This window comes from Pagrus major, chromosome 8 (assembly GCF_040436345.1).
Source record: "Pagrus major chromosome 8, Pma_NU_1.0".
Classification (NCBI taxonomy): Eukaryota; Metazoa; Chordata; class Actinopteri; order Spariformes; family Sparidae; genus Pagrus; species Pagrus major.
The window spans coordinates 18837598-18858886 of NC_133222.1; the positions used below are offsets into that span (position 1 = coordinate 18837598).

Genomic DNA, 21289 nt, shown 5'->3' on the forward strand with positions numbered 1-21289 from the left:
TATCTGGAATGTTTATCAGATGTTGGTAAAAAAAAAAGAAAAACAACAACAAAAAACACAGAATATTTGGGGTGTTTCTCTCCGTATTAGAAGCCACTTAAATCAGTCCCAGGAGGAGCCAAAGTGCATGATGATGGAGAGAAGGGGACAATTTCAAAACAGAACCCGTTTCATGGCGTGTTACACTAAAAGACAATCAACTATAGATCCACTATGAATTTGAAACCTATATTCTTATTTTAATGTTACACCTTAAATTATGTAAAATAAACAATATGCTGTGACATTGCCTATGTGATGTGTATTTCAGAAATTAAAAAGGTACAGTAGGTCTTTAAAAAGACAAAAAAACGTGACTTTGAATCCATCTAAACGAAAGACTGACTGGCTTAGTACGTCTTTCCAGTAACTTCCACTTCACTTATCTGCAAGTCTTTTCAAACATGACTGAAACCAAACACTTAGATAACAGAGTCAAGACTTCTTTTCTTTCCCCTCTGTGTTTTTTGGCATCTTGAACAGGACAGCAGTTCTGTGTCTTTACAGACAGTCGTACATGCGCAGGGTGCGCTCCAGTTGCTGGACAACACGTTGGTAAAAGGCTATCTGCTCCTTGAGGTAGGCCTGCATCATGTCTTTGAAGTCCACCTCTCGTCGCTGATGGAAGTGGCTCATCTCTGCCTGGAGGGCGAACCCCACCGTCCGGCAGCGTTTCCTAATGCCGTCGGCCTCGTCCTGGTCCATCTTCCCTTCGTCACTCATCCGCTGGCTCTCCTTCACCTTGGCAAAGGCACCTGGGTTGAGATAAAAAGTTATATAACTTTAAAAACAGAAGGCTGTTTAGAAGGCAAACAGAATACTATGGTCAGTTCACCCAAATGCCAAATAAAATAATTCACCTCTAATGGTGCATGGTCATGTAAACAGTTTCAGTTTTACTTGCCCAGTTTTAGAGATATCCATCTGTGATGAATATCTCAAACAGACATATTTTATCGCTTACACATAGTGGTGTCTAGTCATGCAGATAGCTTATGGTTTCACTTCTTAGGTTTTGGTATGAGTATTCTCTCATAGGATTCCTGCAGCCCATCCTCACGACCTATATTAACATTTACACCATTAATATAGCAGCAAAGCAGGAAGTCAAGCAGGGTAGTATAAAGAGCAACAACTCTACATAGGGAGGTCAGGGATGGATTATCGGGTCATACGAGTGCAGGACACAGTCCAGGAGACAGCTTTTAGTCTCCAGTGTTATTTAACTGAGGTTAGGTCTGTAAAAATGGCACATTGGTAACTTAAGAGTTACATTATGCCAAACCAAAATGTTTCCTAAAACTAACCAAGTAGCTTTCTTGTCTAAACTCAGTGAGAGTTAGACGGCGAAGGTTCGCTGTCGCTGGTATGCTGCCAGGATCTGGCTGTTTTGGGAGTCACTGGCAATTGGCCTATTCAGTTGGCTTGGGCGATATCCAACATTTGCGATAGATGATATTATTATCGCTCGAACTGCGCCGGGGGATAAACTCTGAGGTGAGACCGCAAATTTGTGGTGTTCCCCTGCTTAGTTAACACCTGCTAACAGCAAAGCCTACATGTAGCGTCACTCAAATCCTTTGGCTTGTTGTTAAAGGTATGTTAAAGCGCTGCATGCATGCATGCCACTACATCAGGCCAATTAACCTGTAGTAACCTCCCAGAAACATAATGTACTTGTTGTTCTGGCTAATCCACTGAACCCACTGTCAACCTTCTTCATATTGGGACTAGTTTCTACCAAAATGGAGTAGCTAAGAAATTTGCTGAATGGGGTTTAACACTGATTCCTGCTGCTGATTGCTGTTTAAATTATTCAAATGTCACTTTTAGACAATGACAACCATAAAAGAGTTTCCAGGTATCCCCATTGTATTGGGTTGAAGACAGACAGACTGGGTAAATGCAACCAAAACTATGTGAATGGACAAATTCTTTTAATCTGATCTTTTAATGTCACTATCAGCTAAATAGTCACTATCTTTCAGTCAATGTGAAAAAACTCAAAGAGTAAGTCAGAAGTCACTGAGGGGCTGTAAAAATGTGTTTCTGATAAAAGGATTAAAAATAAAACCCCAAAACAACAAAAAAGTTGCAATAAAAGTTAAATGCAGTCTCAGATTTTTATTGCTCTTTGGGTGGGTCTGTGCTGCTTACTTACTATACGTTGTGATATATGAAATAAACGGCTACAGCAATATGTCAGCAGCAGTAAAGACCAACATCGTAACTTTTCCTTCAGAAATTAACGACTGCAAAGCTGAACACTTTATAGGTAAAGCAGGGAACAAACCACACAATTACTTTTTGTTTCACTGCATACCGAACGTCTAGTTTCAGATGATGCGGACAAGTTTCAACCACATTCACCCAGACTGCCATGACGTCACTTTCCGAGTAACGAACATGGCAGCCTGATGGCATGTCGCCACGCTGCATTTCCCAGCAGATTAGTGTGTCTGTCTCGATCTCAAGCTGAGCTCGAAACTGGGAAGAAGATTGATCTTAGGCATTCATCATGCAGATAAAGTTGCTTGCAGGACTAGTTTGGACAAGCTAGCAAGTCGTTGTGTCTTTAAGGTGTCCAACGCAGCGTACAGGTTTTATCCATTAACTCTATCTGTGAGTTCATGCCGCCCTGGATTTTGTATGGAATTCCTGGCAGAAGTCTGGGAAAGCATGAACAGCACTTCCAGTCTGTTCCAGCAAGGAGGCGTGTGGACTACAGTCTGTAGCACTGACCTACATTCATGTATTCTGTTTTCCACATGAGAGGAGAATGTGCATCACCAGATCTGTGGGACATAAAGGAACGCCACTCGTGCTTGTGTGTATGTGTGCGAAGCGGGGAAATAATGGGGGGTTGAATCAACATTTTTGGATCAGCTAATGCAAAAATCTCATCACAAAGAAAGCTTTGATGTGCTCTTCCTCGCAGCAAAACCTTCTCCATAAACTGATGCTATGTTATTCTATGACAACCGCAAAACACAAGCGACCAAAAGAAGAAAATGTGAAAGAATGAAAAACAAGAGTGTTTAGGTTTCCTTCTATTAGATCCCCTTTCAACATGCTTGACTCTGCTAATGCAAAATCTCATCAGAATGAAGTTAGATCTGCTCTCTCACTTGATGCAAACCATTCTGTTAAAAATGCAAAATACAAGAGAAACCGTAGCAGAATAAAAGGCAATGTGAACGTTTTCCACGGTTAAAGGCTCTATGATACAAGGCCAGTGGTGTGGAAAGTCACCAGATTTGTTTATCTTGCCCAACCAGACTGGCTACCGCATGTTTTATGGCTGTGGCCAAAGAAAGAACTGAACTATTTCACATGTGACAGCTTCATGGGTTTGTGCTGGGTAGATATTAGTACTCTGTAGGGGATTAAGAAGGGCTGGGAGGAGAGGGAGCAAAGAAAAGAAAAAGGACATTGTACAGGGGAGGGGAAAATACAAATAAGGCTTTCTCACAGAGTTTCTGAAGCTTTCCCCAAGGTAAATTTCAGACTTTACAATCATGTTGGGGATTCTGCATGAAAACAGTTTTTTCTTAGTTTTTTTTAAAACATCCACTTCTTATCCTGCGAAGATCATTTATTTTGGAAAAGATAACAGACCTTATTCCCTTTTTCGCCTTTTTCCTCCAACGTCACTCTCAGGGCGGGAAACTTAAATGCTGGGATAATGTAATGTGGCTGTGTTCCAGGTTGCGAGTCGTATCAGCGTAAATAACTTCACAAATTGTTGTCATTTTACAGCTTCCCAATTGATCAGTAACTAAATAGATGATGGACAGTAAAAATCTGGAGGTACATTCGTCCATATTTCAAGGTAAAACAACATATGTGATGACTCGTTAGCTGATGTTAGCATTCAGCAACTTCCTGACTAACATTACTGTTTAATCACATCATGTGTGTTTCACTTCAAGGTTTAGATAAATGTCTCCAATATGTGTGTTGATACTTATTAATTAAGCCTTTTCCTAATCGTATCATATCAAAACAGTATCGTATCAGTACCGTATTAGCTGTTGTCTAATGGAGGTTAATTGGGTATAAAAATGTATTGTTTTACCTTGAAATATGGTCCAATGTCCCTCCGGATTAAACTATCCATTGTCTAGAATTATTTCTTATTATATCTGTTTATTTGAGTACTTGCCAGTTCCTAATGATATAATTAATCAAATGTGACCTTTACCTGCATAAGTGACAGAAAAATGGTGGGTGGATTAACCAATTAAAAACATGATTAATGCATTCAAGTCATTTTAAGTTTTTGCCAGAATCGAGCAGGACATAATGACAGTGCTAGCCTGTGTTAGTTACAGGCAACAGCCTCGTGCATATATATCCCCCTGTTAAAACAAGTCCATTTTTAAATGTAAGGTCTCCTGACAAGGCCTTTTTGTTTTAGAGGGAAAAGAATCCAATGCTTTTGAAGACTTTTCCAGACCTGCAGTTACCCTGTCTTGCTTAATAAGTCGTACAGTATGAGTGTGTGCAACTGGGAGAAAAAGAATGAGGACGGTCAAGATTAACTCTGACCTCAACCCTCTGGCTGACTGAACTCAAGCATCTGCTAAATTCCTCATTCCCACAGGCCTCCCTGGGCGCAGGGTCACTGCAGGATGAATTCAGGAAGTGCAGCACTTCTTCTCTACATCTACATCAATCTCCTTACATGAAATCTGAGAACGGAAGTCCCTCTTTAAGATTTGGACTTGTTTACAGCATGGGGTGCTTCTATTTATATAATACTGATGATGACATTTCCCTATTCCCCATGACTTAGGTCCTTTTTTAGCAGAGCCAGCATTATTTTTCTCTGCAGACTGCAGATTCTTTCAAGATCCAAACATTAGCACACAGCATTTTTAAGACGAGTGGGTCTAATTTTAACTCATTCTCAGCTGGGGCCGACCACAGCTAATTAAATCAATCTTCCCGTTTATAGAAAGAGGCACGAACTGAAGTGGAGCCTCTTTAGTTGACGCCAGTTTGTATACATCAGCTGTACCCTGCCATGTGTTTATAACTAATCACCATAACATAACATGGGCTGATAAGTGGTGCGCGAACATCAACTGTTTGAAAAGAGATTTACTGTAATGGGTGTCTTTAGGAAGCCAGGATAAAATGTTGTCAAATAACATTTCTGCAAACCACTGATATGTTGAGACATGTAATACGTGTCATATCATGTTCACATTATTTGTTTATGAGCAGACTTTCATGTGGGGCGATGGAGGGGCTGCCAAGCCAGTGATATTTTGAAGGAGACTGCGGGACAATTTCCAGCCGCGGTGACAAAAAAATGATACTTTTGACTGGAACGACAATACTGGACATCTTCAGCTGTGGTTGTGGCGACTAAACGGTTTTTTGATTGGAGACATATTATGCTAAATTTCAGGTTCATGGTAACTACAACAGGTTTACATGCTTTAGTGCTCAAAAAACACATTACTTTTCTTATACTGCCCAGTGCTGCAGCACTGTATTCCTCCTCTGTCTGTAACGCTCCAGTCTGCTCTGATTGGTCAGCTCGCACACGTCTGAGCCAGCACCGCTAACAACAACAGAGCAGCTGCTCTAAATCAATTCTTACGTGCCAAACTTGCCGCTGTCATTAATTATGCAAATATGCGACTCTGTGGCGTAGTGTGATGTCACAGATTCTGGGACTACTGACGAGGCGTTTCAGGAGCAGTGTTTTCTGTGGGAGAGAGGAGCTTCTGTTTGTGCACACTTAACTTTCAAAATCTTTTACATGCACGAGAACCAATATCAAACACCAAAGGACAGGGAAAAAATGTAAAAGCATAATCGGTCTACTTTAAGCCAAAACACATCTTTCCCAAATCCTAACCAAGTGGTTTGTGTATCTATACCTAACCAGGGCATAAACACAGTGTTGTCAGAAGATAAAATCAAAAACTTTACATTGGAAAACGTAAAGTTGCAACAAAAAGAAATGTAGGTTTCAACATATCTGTAGTTTGCAGATACGTACGTTGGGTTGATGTAGCATGACATTCGTCAGATTCTCTAGTTTGCTGAAAAAATAGTTTAAATCAGAACAGACAAAAACTGTTTCTTTTCCTTACAATGCAATTAGCCTTTAGCTACAGTGATTACGTTCCTAAAACAAATTCATACAGAAAATGTTATTTGGGATGAACTGAATGACCCCATCATTACAAATCAGGATATGCTCCTTCAAAAGTTGTACTTTCCCTTCTGAGGTTAAGTTTGATACAATCTTCAATTATGAAACGCATTGCTTCACAATCCTCTCGAGGTGTAGGAGTTTGTACTTGTGTGTGGGGGTGTGAGGAGAGAAACTGTATTGGGCTAATATGTAAAAGCATAGCCCCTAGTATGTAATGACTTCACTGCTGCAACGCAAACCACAAAACACACAACACCCACACTTTTCCTTTAAGACTTGGACTTGGGCTAAATTTCTCTTTTGCAAAGAAAAAGGAAAAAAATATCTGGCAGGTAACCGCCTGATGTTTTCCATTCTGCGATAATGGGCTATGGTTTGGTGAACAGAGTTAGTGAAGCAGCCATTACTTAATATTAGATTACAATTAAGTTAGAATACTGTAAATCTGAAAACCCTTAAACTGTTTTAATGTCCAAATACTGACAAGAAAGCGTGGTGTGGTCTTCATTTCCAAATCAGCTTAATCAGAATGACTCATCAGTGCACTATAAAATAAACAAATCTGGGTATTTGGTCCAAAGACTTCAAACACAGGAAGAACTAACGTGACTGAGTAAGATTAGTGGATGTTATTCCCAGTGAAAGACAAGTAAACAGAAACATTTTTCAACTGGGGACAAATGAGGCCTGTCACCACAAAACACTGACTCTTACTAAGGAAGTCTGCGTGTGTGTGACTGTGTGTGTCGAGGGGTTGACGTCTGTGTCAAGCACCACAGTGAACTGATGAGATATTTGTTCTCGGTTGACCTTTCAAAAGTAATTACAACAAAAAAAGGACCAGAAAGTGGCACAAAATGTATATAAGTCTATGTAAAGTAGAACCTGCAGGGTTAATAGAGGCTTAGTTGGTGCCAAAAGCTGGCTGGGCTTCTTCCCACAATGCAGTGACACTAGTTTTTGCAATGGTCTCATTGACAAAAAAAAGGATTTTGCTGGAGAATCTTGCCACTTTAAATGCTGCTATGACCAGGCCTTTAGTGCATGATGACAAGACAGATCAAGATAAATAGCCTACTGATAGTAAGTCTTGATGGACGAGGGGAGGGGAGAAAAGGAAAGGAAAGGAACAACATGTGCTATGGAACTGAAAATAAAGAGGAAAAGGAGATTAGAGAAGAGAAGAGAAGAGAAGAGAAGAGAAGAGAAGAGAAGAGAAGAGAAGAGAAGAGAAGAGAAGAAGAGAAGAGAAAAAAATCGGAGACAGAGCTTAAAGAATGCATGACAGGGTCAAAAGGACTCTGCCATATCTGCCAGTGTTTAAAGTGGGTCTTAAAAGCCTCGAGGACACGCAAACATGAAAAAGCCCACTGCTGAGTAAGCTAACCGTAATAGTGTTTACAGCAGGATCGGATAAAACCCGACCTGGAGTTTATGTCCTGAGCTGGAATGTGCTGATTAAATATCCTTTGTCCATTTATTTTTATGGCAAAATTTTTACTCTGAAGAGGGGCAATGGCAGGCTGGAACAAACATTTCCCCGTTGGCACAGAATTAGTTAACAGAAACAGCCTCTGCTTGCTCGGTATTACTTCACGCACTTTCACTGCTTTTTCTACCATGACTGTGACAGAAACAGACATGAAGCTTCGACCAGGTTCAAAGCTCGAACTGAAGCCGTGCAAAAATGTGTTCAACAGATGATGCTCTTTTAATAAGAATGAATCTGATATAAATTATGATATACTTTTACAACACCATCTGTGTTGTAAATCCACACATCTTGTCAGACATGCTCCTAAACAGATGTATTTGTTTATTAAGAGGGATATACTCAGCACTGATCTTGAAGGGAAGTATTATGAATCACCACTTGATAGCCCTGTGTTTATCTCACAACATTCCTCTGCAAGGGGATTTAATTCACCCCTTTTCAGCTCAGGTTTCCTACTTTTTGTAAGAGAAAAGGGTGTTGTCAAAGTTGAATCGAATGTTGGATTGGATGTGGACAGAAGTATTTGGGATTTCCAGCCACCATTTGGAACAAAATGTCTTGCTTTGTTATGAGTTGAGTGTTTTAAACTCAGCCAGCCTGACAAAGTTCAGACACTCCAAAAAATTTGTTATATCATCACACATCATTTAAAATAAATGACCAGCATGAACATTACTGTGACTCATAATTCCTTTGTATAGCTTACTATTATTACTTTAAGCTTTGTGAGACAAGAGCTGTGATGTATTGAAATCCCTCCGGGTCTTGAGGCTTTCTGCTGCGTTTCTGACTGTGACATTAAAATTAATTTAGAACAGCTCCAGCTCTTTTGTTATGGAACAGATGTATCATTTGCTCCGTGTGTTTGCTCTGTAATTTTTCTCTATTGAGAAGTGTTGCAATTGCTGGAGAGAGGCAGCGCGTATAAAAAATGCAAGATGTTCCTGCGATTAAAGACATTTGGCTGATCCGAATGTTAGTTGTCCTTGACGACACAATAAAGCAAAGTGGATATCTGACCTCGACTGACACATCCTTCCAAATGAAAGACTTTCCAATGCCCTGACTCTGACGATCGCTTGCTTGCGCAACAACATCATGACACAAGAAAAAGACCAGAGAATGCACAGCGAACAATGCTCTCCTCTGAGGGATGGCATCTCTATGCCAACCGCAAGCATCGTGTCAGCGTTACCACGACTACAGCTACATTGGCGGACACCCAGAGCCTTTGACAGTTGAAGCTTCGTTCATCTCAAAGAGAGAAAGAAGATTACGTTTTAGTTCAGGGTTACATTAGCTGTGCTGGAGATGGACAGAGCCAGAAAAGCCATCAATCTGTGAGCTAACTGGTGAATGTGATGCCAAAGGAGATGATCAAAACGTGAACAAATACAGATGGCAATGACTTGTAGTTTCCATTTATTCATGATAATGCAAGGCACGCAGTAGGAGATTCAACCTCCAGAACCACTTTTGTTGTTAAAGGTTGACTGGAAGTGAGGCCTGTCCTAGCTGGTACACCCCGGACAGATCGCCACAAGGCTAAAACATATAGAAAGACAAACACATTCATATCTACAGGCATCTTCAGGTTTTCCAGTAAACCCAATCTGCATTTTTTTTGCGGGGCCAGACTGATCATGCAAACTGCAGACAGAAAGCTGCCAGCTGTCCTGGTCAGCTCCAGCTGTGAGGCAATAATGCGACTAAGCAATCATGTCATTCTTAGCAGGCGTTCGGACTAAAAATAGCACTGCATTTAAGCGGCATTAATGAATTTTTTGGCCACTTATTGGGCTGAAAAACTGAAAACACATTGGTCAAATACCAGCTTATGAAGCTGTTATAGCAAACATGTTAGCCAACAGCTGTCAATTCACATATCTAGCAGACAGAGAGAGCATCCTCCTTTGGAGTCATGCTTTAACTCTGTTGTGGTTTGTTGTGGAGTTCATCACCATCTCTCTTTTTCAGGCAACCAATCATATCTTAGATCAGACAGGACTCGTTCCCTGTCAACCCGGTAACCAAGAAAAAGGAGGAGGAGCTTGTTCTGACTGTCTTTCTATCCTGAGCTTTATCAGAAACTATCATTACAGAGACAGAAAAGTCTTGTTGGAGCAGATCTACCTTACACTGAATGTTGCTCGTAGGTGTTGTGCTTGTATCAACCCTACACGTGTAGTCAGCCCTCTGATGCCATAGCATTCGCTAATGTCAATCAGCACCAACATGCAGCAATTTTTTTTGCCCTCACTGCACAAACAGTGCCGGAGAAAAACACAATGTTTCCTGTATGTCATCAATCAGCCTACCATTAAAAGATGGAGGCTACAGTTAGAGACCAATATTATAAGCACTCCTGTTACATTATTTAGTATAAACATGTCCACAATCAAGCAAATTGATGGCCCTGTGAATCTGTTATCCGGTTAATCAAATCTCTATGAAAGTGATCCCAAAGATATGATTCACTACTGTCACTGTCGTTATAGCTGTGGTGTGGGCTCCACTTATCTACTTAACATTCTTGGTGAGGAGGGCCATTGGAGGGGTGTTGTAACTGAGGTCAGTCAGTGATGGTACTAAAATGTGCCTCTTATATTTTGTCTTACTCAGGAGTGGGAGCAGAGTATAAAAAAATGACGAGGGGTCTTTTCAATGTAAGCTAACTCCTCTCTTACTTAAAGCCTTTTCGGGTCCAGTGCCACTTAGACATAACATCTGTGGTTCTTTGCGAGGAGGAGGGAGGCGACGGTGGTAAAGACCAAGTTCTTGGAGACATCTGTAATCTCCTTCAGTGTGAAACTACAGTGCACTGGGCCAACGCAGACAGGAATGCAGAGGCGTGAGGATAGACAGTGTGTGCGAAGACGAGGGCCTAGCCTTTGTCAAGATTTATGAGAAAGCAAACAGGGGAGAGAAAACATTTGCTCTCCGTAGTCACCGCAGTCAGCCGATGGTACTGTAGCCGGCAAAATAACATACAATCAACACTCAAAAGGTGCCCTTACTGGGCCACTGCACGCTCCTGAAACCCAAGCCATGGTTTCACAGATTGAGGTTAATCTACCAGCTGACAGTGTGATATTTCCTTGTGGGTTGTAACCAGTGAAAGGAATGTTCATCTGTAACATGTTTGTCAACTAAAACAAACACGCAATGAGCTCCTGGTCAGCACTAAGAAAAATTAAACAACAGAGAACTGTTCAGACAAAACACACAAAGACGTTCATGTGTGCACGCAGGCACAATCCCAAAACTCCATGCGAGACGACCCTCCCTTGTCAGCGGGCATTTGGCTCACACGTTCTCTCAGAGCTGGCAACAAAATGTCTTTTCCTTCAAACTGATAAAGCCTGCATGTGTTTTTTTAGTGTGTTGCCATATGGAGGACAACTAACCTCTTGTCCAGATTAAAAGCCTGGCGTGCTGGAGACGTCCCAGGGGAGTAAGCTCATTCTCAAACTGAATAATGCCCTGCACTGGTGTGGATCACAGAGGGTTTTATCCCACAATCAGTAATAACTGAAGGGAAAAAGACAGCCCCCTTTTAAAGTTATCGAGATGTCAAAAAGGAGTCAAGATAAAAGGAAATAGCACAAGTCTGGTTCTTTAAATTCTGAAAAACGCACTGCAGATTCCCACAGCTCATTAGTAAGGACTTTTGCTGTGGTTTTAGGTCATTTAAAATCTTGTACTTAAAGCATTTATTCCACTGTGGCCCTCTAAGGCCAACCCACAACTTCAAGTTCAATTTAAGTGTTTCGGTTTGTCCACAAGAATTTAACAGAAATTGTTCCTGTACTTTCCACAACATGTCATTCTGGGGAAACAGGTGATGCAGAGCCAGAGTTCATTCAGAGCCAACGCCTCAGATATCATCTTACACAACATGTGATCAGATCAGATTGGACAGATACCCACACAGCGGGGCAGGTCGGTTTCCCTCCATTGTGCACCCTTTTGTGTTAATTCAAAGCTTCAACAGGTGGTTGTATCTCAGATCAGTGGTTGTCAGGTACAAAATCTACAGAACATGATATCTGCTTTACTCTCACGAATACCTGTTTCAATAGGATCGATCCCATTTTCAAGTTTTACTCCTACCCCTCATTTTCAAGTGGTTGAAATCTTCCCCTGTGAGCTGGGACCCCCATACGTCATCAATAGCCTTTACCTGAACAAATGCAACCAGACATTTCCAATATGCCATCTGCAGCTGCAGTGATTTCTCTTGTGTTAGTGCAATCATTGTATTATGACAAGATCACTGCTTCATTACCTGGCCACTAAAGGTGCTTTATAGGCTAACATTAGCAACCGGTGCTCCTACCCTGCCAGTCTGCACTGATGTTAGAGGAGCGATACCAAGTGCAGCATCTTCACAAACCTGTTATAAGGCCTTAGACTGAACCGGTAACACCAAATTTCACACCAAGATGTCGCACAAGACTCAGCTGCTCCCAAGAGGAACATAATAAGAACCCATGAATGGGAGTGTAGCAGCACTACAGTCCATCAGGGCAACTGCAACACATTGTGTTTTCATTTGTCACATAACAAAACATAAGCCTGTGGAGCTGAGCTAATGGGCTAACCCCGGGCTTCTGCTAACTAGCCACATGCTGCTGGTTGTCTTCACCTCAACGTGAAGAGAACGTTATACAAATGCCAGTTCAGTTGGTTGGCAAAAAAAATGGTGGTTGGAGCTCGTACACCGGACCTGCAAAACTGGAAACCTACCCAACCCTGTAATGTTAGCTAGCTAGCTAGTTATCTACCAAGACACCAGCAAACTAGTAGTGAGTATTTGTTTTATGCTTACTATAAAGAAATGGACCAAAATACATTGAAATGATAGAGAAATCTAATAACCCTTTGTTTGGAGGGCACATAGCCCTAACACTTCGCCCTGCCCAACACGTGGTAATGAACATAGTAGTAGGGGCAAGGGGTGTATTGGGATTGGGCCTTAATGTTACTATACATCCATAGATTACACATTTAATATTCAAGATCAAATTGATACCAGACCTGCATTGCTCACTTTATGATTATGTACAATAATTCAAAATAAGTGCTACCCATTCAACAGGACACAGTACAATGAATTTGAGAGACCAGGATCACCAACAAACAAGTAATTGTATCCGGCAGTGCTCACATCTGCCTTTCACACAAAAGCCACAGAGGCCCTTTATTCTATAGAAATGCAATGTGATTAACCCTTCAGATCAGGATTTTTATTCAAATGAGATCAAGGTCTAACGATGGGATTAGTTTGGCAGAGGTTCAAAGTACAGCAGTTAGAGGTCCAAGCTGTTGGACCAACTATAGATTTACTTTCTCCAATATATAAACTAGGACAGCTGTTTCCCAGACAATTCTGATCTAGGTGTCTTTCGAAGGATACAAGGGGAAAGAAGATGAAAAGAAAAAGACAGATGTGAAGAGGAGAACGAAACGAGGTAAAGCTTTTGAGACAGACCGACTCGCTGATTGAGCAACAACAGAGACGAATAGCGAAGAGGCTTAGAGATCTGCTGACTAAAACCCAAAACAGGAGAGAGAAAATGGGAAAAAGACATGTAGGGAGCACACCCTGACAGTTTTCTGACATAACCCACAACCTTTCTCCTCCCTCGATCCATTTTATCAAGGCCACATGCAGTTGCTGCCCAACACCACATCTCAAAGACAGTTAACATTCCTGCAGTTCACATGCTCACCAGGATCACAGTTACAAAATAAAAAGACCTCAGTGAAGGCAAAGTCAGGCAGGAAAAGAAGCAATGAGCAGATGAAGAGGAGGAGGACTGCACCGGAAAGGGTCGACCTCAGTTCTGTGTGTTCTGAGTGTTGCCACAGCTGTATCTGGTTCAGCAGAACACAAGTCACATCAAGGGGCGTTATCTGGACCGGCGGGGAAGACTCAGCAGAGGGTTTCTGCCTGAACAAAAACACTGCTGCACAACCTCCTCCTGTACAGTGTTTGTTGTTTTTTGGCTATGAAATTCTACTGCTTAAGTGGGTTTTGGTTACAGTTACCAAAATTATCCTTTTTTACATATATATATATATATATATACCTTGCCAGTGGTTACCTGGCAACCTGACAATGACAACAAGAGTTCAGGAAGTGCATGCAGCCTAAAAAACAATGTACAATTCTAATAAAGACCTTGTGTGGTATAGGATTGGTGCTTAAACTTGTGTACTCACTGATAACTGATCCAAATTTTAGATAGGATTGGAGGCGTTTCCAATACTTGTATCGGAATCAGAACAATCCCATATGTAACGTACTAATAAGTGAGCATTAGAGGTGTTGCGAGGCAGAACTTATTACCTTTGAACAGAGCCAGGCTCGCTGTTTCCCCCTGCTCCCAGTCTTTGTGCTAAGCTAAGCTAACAGTCTCCTGGCTCCAGGTTCATATTTACCGTACAAACATGAAAGTGGTCTCAATCTTCTCATCTAACTCATCTAAGGAAGCGAATAAAACGTACTACCCAAAATGTTGAACAAAAGAAAAACTTCTCAAAATTTAAATCTTGTTTAAACACAATCAGCTTCATAAAAACTGTGCCTGAATAAAATAACCTAAAACTTGCAAAACAATAATCTAAATGAGGAACAATTATACCACGATTTTCAATCCTCTTTACTGAAGACACTTTTAGGTCAGAACCAAACACAAAAGTTGGCCTCAGATTCTAACTTTTAAGCAAAACAAAGAATCTGATATAGTCCTGCTGTTGGCAAGAATATGAAAAGGCCAAAATAGAGTACAGCTGCAAAGATGAAAATATGTGGAGTAACACATTGCATGGTCACAAGTATTTTGACAGCATTTGCCAAAAGATAGCGATGGCTATTCAACTTAAGGTCAGTTGGAAACCCTCAGAAATATTAGATCATCCCTCTGAACATAATACATCATTTGGGCTGCACACGTTTGGCCTGTGCAAATATACCCGCTCGTCTGCTCGACAATAATTCTTTAAAAAGTGATTCTAAAAAACAAATATTTCGTCATCCTCTGAGAGGACAATATATTTTGCTGTTGTTGTGCCAAGTATGTCTGCATAAAACATACCTGTATACCTTCTTTATTTTCCTTTCCTCTAGTTGTTCCCTCAAAGTGACACCGTAATGAACAGTGTGGCTCAAAGTGACAATGGCAAGATAATGGTAAAATATAAAGAGTGTAATTCATAAAGCTAGAAAACTGACTCAGCAGCCTCCTAAAGTTTACGTATTCGCCAATTGACCAGCAGTTAATTAAATTACATGTAATAGCCAGATATCTTGGCATGACCTGACACCACCAGGGTTTAATACTGATATTCATTTTTGTTATTTGGGTGGACTGACCCTTTAATATCATTCAATCATTCAGATGGCTTTGTTTTTCTCATTCATTCCTGGGTGGAGTGACTACATGTAACTATATGAATTGTATCAGAAATGACCTCTGTGATAATGATCACCAGCTGTTTGAAGGAGATGATAACTCTCTGGCAGCAGTCCTTTCCTTCACCCTGAACTAACTCCAGTCTACTGATACAGTTATTTGTTTGCGAGCTGACACGCTGATATGACAGAGATCTGACTGTCCTGTAAAACTAGGTTTGAGCAGAACTAATATTTCACCTAGAGGTTTATGAAAATCAGCCATCACAAACACAACTGTGAAAGAGTATTCAAATCGGGAATGTTACCGTTACAGGACAACGGTGTGCTTCATGATTTCAGGCCAATGAGGTTACTGATTAAACACCATTATGCTAATAACATGAGAGCAAAATAAGTGGTGGCACAGTATCTTTCAACAAACATAAGTAGTGAGACTCCAACATTAGCTGCTTCGAGCATCACTTGTCACTGTGGACATTTCTGCTGTCACTGACAACTATGAGTACTGCAAACAAGCTGAACCACTTCTTACCACAGTAACTCCTTAAAGAAACATCACCTGACTTAGATATTAATGTGTGAGAGGCACGATTAGTAAAATAAGTATTCAAAAAAAAGCGATCAGGGACAGACCGATAATCTCCGGGCCGATTATTGGATCTGATATTCAGCATTTTTCACATTACTGGTATCGGCCTGTTTATTGTCTGATTGCCGATTAAATTAAAGAATTAAAAAAAGAGCTACTTTGGAGTTATCTGAAGTCACCAATCCATGTTCTCACTCAATGTCCTGCCCACAAAACAATCTGATTGGTAACATGTCATGAGTAATAGCCTACAAACACTAAGTAATCTAGATCTGAAGAGTAACTACAGTTATCAAAGTGGACTGCAAGTATAAAGTAGCAGAAAATTAAATTGCATCTACATTACTTGAGTAAATTAGTTACATTACACATTCTAAATTTTGACATTAAGATTGAATTTTTACTGCAAATGTATATCAGGTTTAAATTTTAAAAAAAAAGGGATTTCAAGGGTTTCTACCGTACTCACTGTTTACTAAGAGCTGAGCTCTGAGAGGACGGCCGAGGTCATATAACATATCACTAATTCTGACCGCCCGGACCAACTCAGGTGTGTCACATGATGGCTGTTGGTTGTAATATCACACCACAACAAAACTCTTCCCTATTTGTCTCATCAAACTTTGAACAGAACCCAGAGGGATCTTAGGTGAACCACAACAAAAACACCCCATTTTAAACACAATGCTGAGATCACTACTCAGGTAAATAGCTGGATTACTTTCTGTCTCCAGTGACAGTTATTGTAGACACACTTGACATAACATAACGTCAGTAATATTAAGAGCTTTTATTAAAGTAACATCTACTCTTGAAAAGGTAAGCTCTTCGATACATACACAGTTTGGATTGTATATCCTTAGGAGATATTGACTATTACACTTCTGGTATGATTTTCTACTGGAGTATGTGTTCTCTCCAAACCCGCTGTAATGTTTGTACTTTGCTTGCTTTATGTGACCAATCCCTGGTAACACCTAAGGCTATTCAATTTACTGTCATAAAACGAAGAAAAGCAGTAGCTCTTGACATTTAAAAAGCTAAAACAGTAGTACAGAACAGAATGTTTGGCCTTTTTGCTTGAAAAATAACTGAATAATCTAATCAGTATATACTGTAAATGCCTAGCAAGTGATGAATACATTATTTCCCAAATACCTCACCACCTTCTCTTCAAATACTTGTCTGCTCAGGCTGTCAAAGTCCATATTTTTTATGACAGTATTTGTTTAAGTGGGAGAACGTAGTAGTATGTGGGTGTGTGCATCGGCAGGCAAACACTGACCTCATATTCATCCCAGACTGACACATTAAACAAACTATGTTTCACTCATGGGTTCATATGGTGTTTCTGCGTGTGTGTGTCTGTGATGAGGGGAGGGGAGATGCTGGAGGCACAACCTGACCTAATCTGTCATCTAGAAGGAAATAAGTAGCACAGACTGAGAAACAAAACGTGATCACAGGGTGTCAGTTTAGTTTGTTACCATTAGCAGACACTTTGTGTATTATTCTTCACTGTTACTGATGCTCTGGCAACACTTTCCCAGCGTAGCTGTTGCTGGCAACCGGAATTCCACTTGTTACATAGTTATTATTCATGGTTCAGTATTTAGGTTCAATAATAATCAGCTAGAGGACACCTGCTCGACTTCACAGACTTCACAGGCTTATTACAGAAATGTATTAGGACGATTTTGATTTCAAACCAAAGCTGCATGTGATAATCCACAAACTCCTTATTGCATCATGGTGGTTAGACAGGTTTTAATGAGGAAGGGAAGACACCAGGGATTCTGCCCTTTTGGGAGCAGCTTACCGAAATCAGTGAAGTAGCCTCTTATGAACAACTGGTAGGTGGGACAAATATATTGAAAACTGCTGCGTGTAGTGGTGGCACAATAGTCTAATACGTCAACAGGAATGTATTTCTTAGAAATTTTGGCTTAATAAAGATTTGGAATCAAAGCTGAGTTTGAACACTGAGTTAAAACACGACTGAAGCTGCAGGAATAAAAATCAGATGGGAGGCTGCGGATACATCCGAACATCTGTGTTGATTATGGATGCGATCATTATTAACATTCTTCACTATTACATCTGTAATTTCCCTTTAATAGAGTTTGCATGTGTGAGAAAATAAAATAAATCTCTCACATGTTGAAACGACTCATTGATGAATTTACCTTTCTGTAGATGAATAATGTCGGGGAAGTTGGCGAGCAGGCCTTGGTAGAGCGACAGCTTGTCCAGCATATGGAAGAGGTCATACTTAGGTTGCTCTGCGAACATCTCTCCAATGTTCTCGTAGGTGCGGCCTGTATGGGAGATGGCGTTGTTGAAGGTCTCTGAGCTGTGCGGAGGGTCCAGCATGAACGCCTGGCTGATGGACTGGAAGGCATTTCCCAGTCGCTGGAACTCCTTCCTGAACCCACCCAGGTGCTTACGCACCAGCTCCGAGGCAACATGTGTGAGCTGCATCACACTGTCATCCATCTTTTTCGCAAAGGCCTTGAAGGTGTCGATCCGCTCCTCTACATCCTGAAGGTCCTGGTGTTCGTTAGGGATCTGGAGGGTCAGCATGAAATGGGCACCCACCATCTCGTCCTTCTCCGCCCGCCTCTTGCCCAGCTTCCACTGCTTGTCGTCAGCACACATCAGGAAGTGCTCGAAGCCTTCATACTGGGAGAGGACTGGGTGACTGGTCATGTGGTTCATCCACAGGATCAGTCGCCTTTTGCGCTTCTCAATGAAGTCTTCCTCAAATCGCCCCGTGGCCTGCTTCTCAGGCAGGTGAGGCACGGAGATCACAGTGAACTTGTGCAGCAAACGGTTGTACAACCAGTCAAAGTGTTTGTAGCGCCTGTAGACAGGATGCCCTGTGTGGCTCGGCGTGACCCGGTACGAAATATACGTCTTGATGCCCTTGAACTTTGTCTGTTTTGTTGGGTCTTCAATGGAGCAGGAGAAAGGCCGTGGATTCTCCTTCCATCCGGGCCCCAAGGGACCCATGTCGATGGTGTACGACTCAGCTATCTTTGCCATCATGGGCACATCACCCAACACAAACGCTTCGACCCCTGAGCGGACAAAGCTGGAAAATCTGTTCAAGTTCCTGCCCACCATACTGCCTTTCCTCGAGCTGGAGATGCTGTCCTGTCTCTCCATGTGTGGTTTGGACCGGTAGTGCACATTGGGGTTGTTGGACAGGGGGCTCTGATGGGCATGCCCATTGGCCCCAGGGCTCCTAGTGTGGTCACCATCGTCCACCACTGTCGATCTGTCATCCCAGTCGTCCCAGTCGTCGTCGTCGTCATCATAGTAACTCTGCTGCGAATGCAGCGTGGTGTTTGGGGTCGAGGGGAAATAGGAGGAGTCATTTCCTAAAGATCCTGCCGGGCTGATGGAGCAGTCGGTCACGTTAGAGTTGGAGCGGGTGCGAATAATTTCCACATAGGAGGCAGGGAAGAGACCCCTCTCCCCTCGGCTGTTCTCGCCCCGAAACCAACCGTCTACTGATTTCTCGTCAAAGATAACCAGTTCCTCATTCTCCTGGATACTGATCTCCTCTTTGTTTTCACTTAGAAAAGTGTAGATTGCTTTGGCTTTCACTGACATCTTGATACTCCAGTGGGTCCTAAAGCAACAACTTCTACATGCACATAGTGCCTAGATGATACTGATGCTACTGTGTTGCTGCATGCTGTGCTGGAAACATCTGACACTAGCTCACTGTAATATTTAAACTCATCTCAAATTACATGGCAGCTGTGGGCTCGGGTGTGTGACAGCACAGGATGTAAATTAATGATATGACAGTAAGTAAACACAGGAGAGGTGAACAGTTGCTCAAACGGTGACTTCTATCTGCCACTAAAATGAAAATGTTCCTCCTGTGACCACTAGCATCCTCAGCCCATGGAGGCTCTCACTCTATTGTCTTATTATCCACTCTGCCTACAAGTCTTCACAATAACTTCAGGCTTTAAAGGCTCTGTAACACACAAGCTCTCTCATAACAGACTCTCTGCCTCTTTCCACATCACAAACACAACAGGTTCCCAAAAAAGCAGAACTGGTTTCACCAAAGAGCTCCTCCAAAAGCACAGGCGGTGGTTTTAATCCTCAGAGACTGGACTGCGACCTCGCGTTGTTCACTTCTGGGACACTTTGAGTCTTCATTGCAGAACCTCAACACGATCCTTGATGAAAACACCTCCAAGACAAAGTGCCATGGCGTGAGGAGGACCGGAGGGATGAGTAATGGTATCCCTGTGCGGTTCGAGCCCGGTTCGCATTCCCTCAGACTGAAACTTGCTGCGTTTTCCTTGTAAACAGGTTCCTGCGCATCTCCAGTCGATCCTTTAAAGAAAACAAAGAAGCACAATGAGCATCCGAGAAAAGTTTCCTCCTCCAGGGCATCAGCTCACATCACGGCTCGGTGTTGTTTCTTTGGGTTTGTTCCTGTGCGCGCTGCAACAAAGTAACTCTTTCCATGACGTGAGGCTCGGACAATTGAAGGCAACATCGCCTCTTTTTTTTTTTCATCAGCTCCTTTATACTCTGTGAGAGAGGAGAAGCTCAACACCGCCCCCAGCAGGAGGAGCAGAGTACTGCCCGCAACACAGATTACAACATCAAGGGGCCACTTTATGTAATCAGGATTTAGATGGAGATGATGTCATGGCACTTGGTAATAATCCACTATATTACAGAGGGATATATTGAGCTTTTTACTGCATTATATCTATCTGACAGCTTTAGTTACTAGTTACTTTACATATGAAGTTTTCCTGCTTTCCTTCTGATAACGTTATTTTCAGTCATTTGTAGTGTTGGTGTTGGTGAGTGTTGGTTGGACAAAACAAGCACTGTGAAGGATGTCACTTTTGGTTCTGGGTAATTGAAAGCATTAAAGCATTGATTGATTAATGGAAAAATAATCAGCAGATTCAATTCAGAATGTAAATAATCAGTTCAACTCAACCAACTCTATAATTTAAATGAAACATGTTTTCAGGGCTCGACTTTTACTTGTAGCAGAGTATATTTTACGGGTAGAAGATTATCAGCCCTGGCTGATTGTCGGGGCCGATATTCAGCATTTTTCCAATTATCAGTGATTTTTCTATCAGATTACTAATTTAAAAATGTGCTACTTTGGCTCTGATGCAGCATCCTCTCACACTATGTCTCGTCCACAACACTATCTGATCGGTAACACGTCACAATAAATAGTCTGTATACACTAAAATAATGTGAATCTGCAGTAAGTAGTAACTTAATTTATCAAATAAATGTAGTGGAAAGGAAGTATAAAGTAGCAGAAAATTAAACTACTCAAGTAAAGTACCTCAAAATTGTACTTAAGAACAGTACTTTGTAAATTGTTCTTAGGTTAATTTCATCACTGGTTGTTTGAAATATCAACACAGAATTTCATTTTCACTGCAAATGTTTTACAAGTTCATGTTTTCAGTTTCCTTGATTTTGAATAATCGGTATCTGTATCAGCTCTGAAAAAGCCATATCGGTCGACCCCTAGTGTAATTACAGTGTAGTATA

General features: G+C 41.5%; 1 protein-coding gene across 1 annotated transcript; it reads right to left on the reverse strand.

Moving 5' to 3' along the window:
- Positions 1-214: 214 nt before the first annotated feature.
- snx33 (sorting nexin 33) lies at positions 215-20178 on the reverse strand. The gene is made up of 2 exons (XM_073472921.1): positions 17911-20178; positions 215-794 (listed from the first exon to the last, which is right to left on the reverse strand). Exons 1-2 carry the CDS (start codon positions 19340-19342, stop codon positions 541-543), a joined length of 1686 nt encoding a protein of 561 aa, XP_073329022.1. The 5' UTR covers positions 19343-20178; the 3' UTR covers positions 215-540.
- Between the last annotated feature and the right edge of the window lie 1111 nt (positions 20179-21289).

Coding starts and splice junctions, on each gene's coding strand:
- snx33 (XM_073472921.1), bottom strand. CDS start 19,342: ATGTCAGTGAAAGCCAAAGCAATCTACACTTTTCTAAGTGAAAACAAA. Junction 795..17,910: donor CATTATTCATCTACAGAAAG/GTAAATTCATCA, acceptor ATCTCAACCCAG/GTGCCTTTGCCAAGGTGAAG.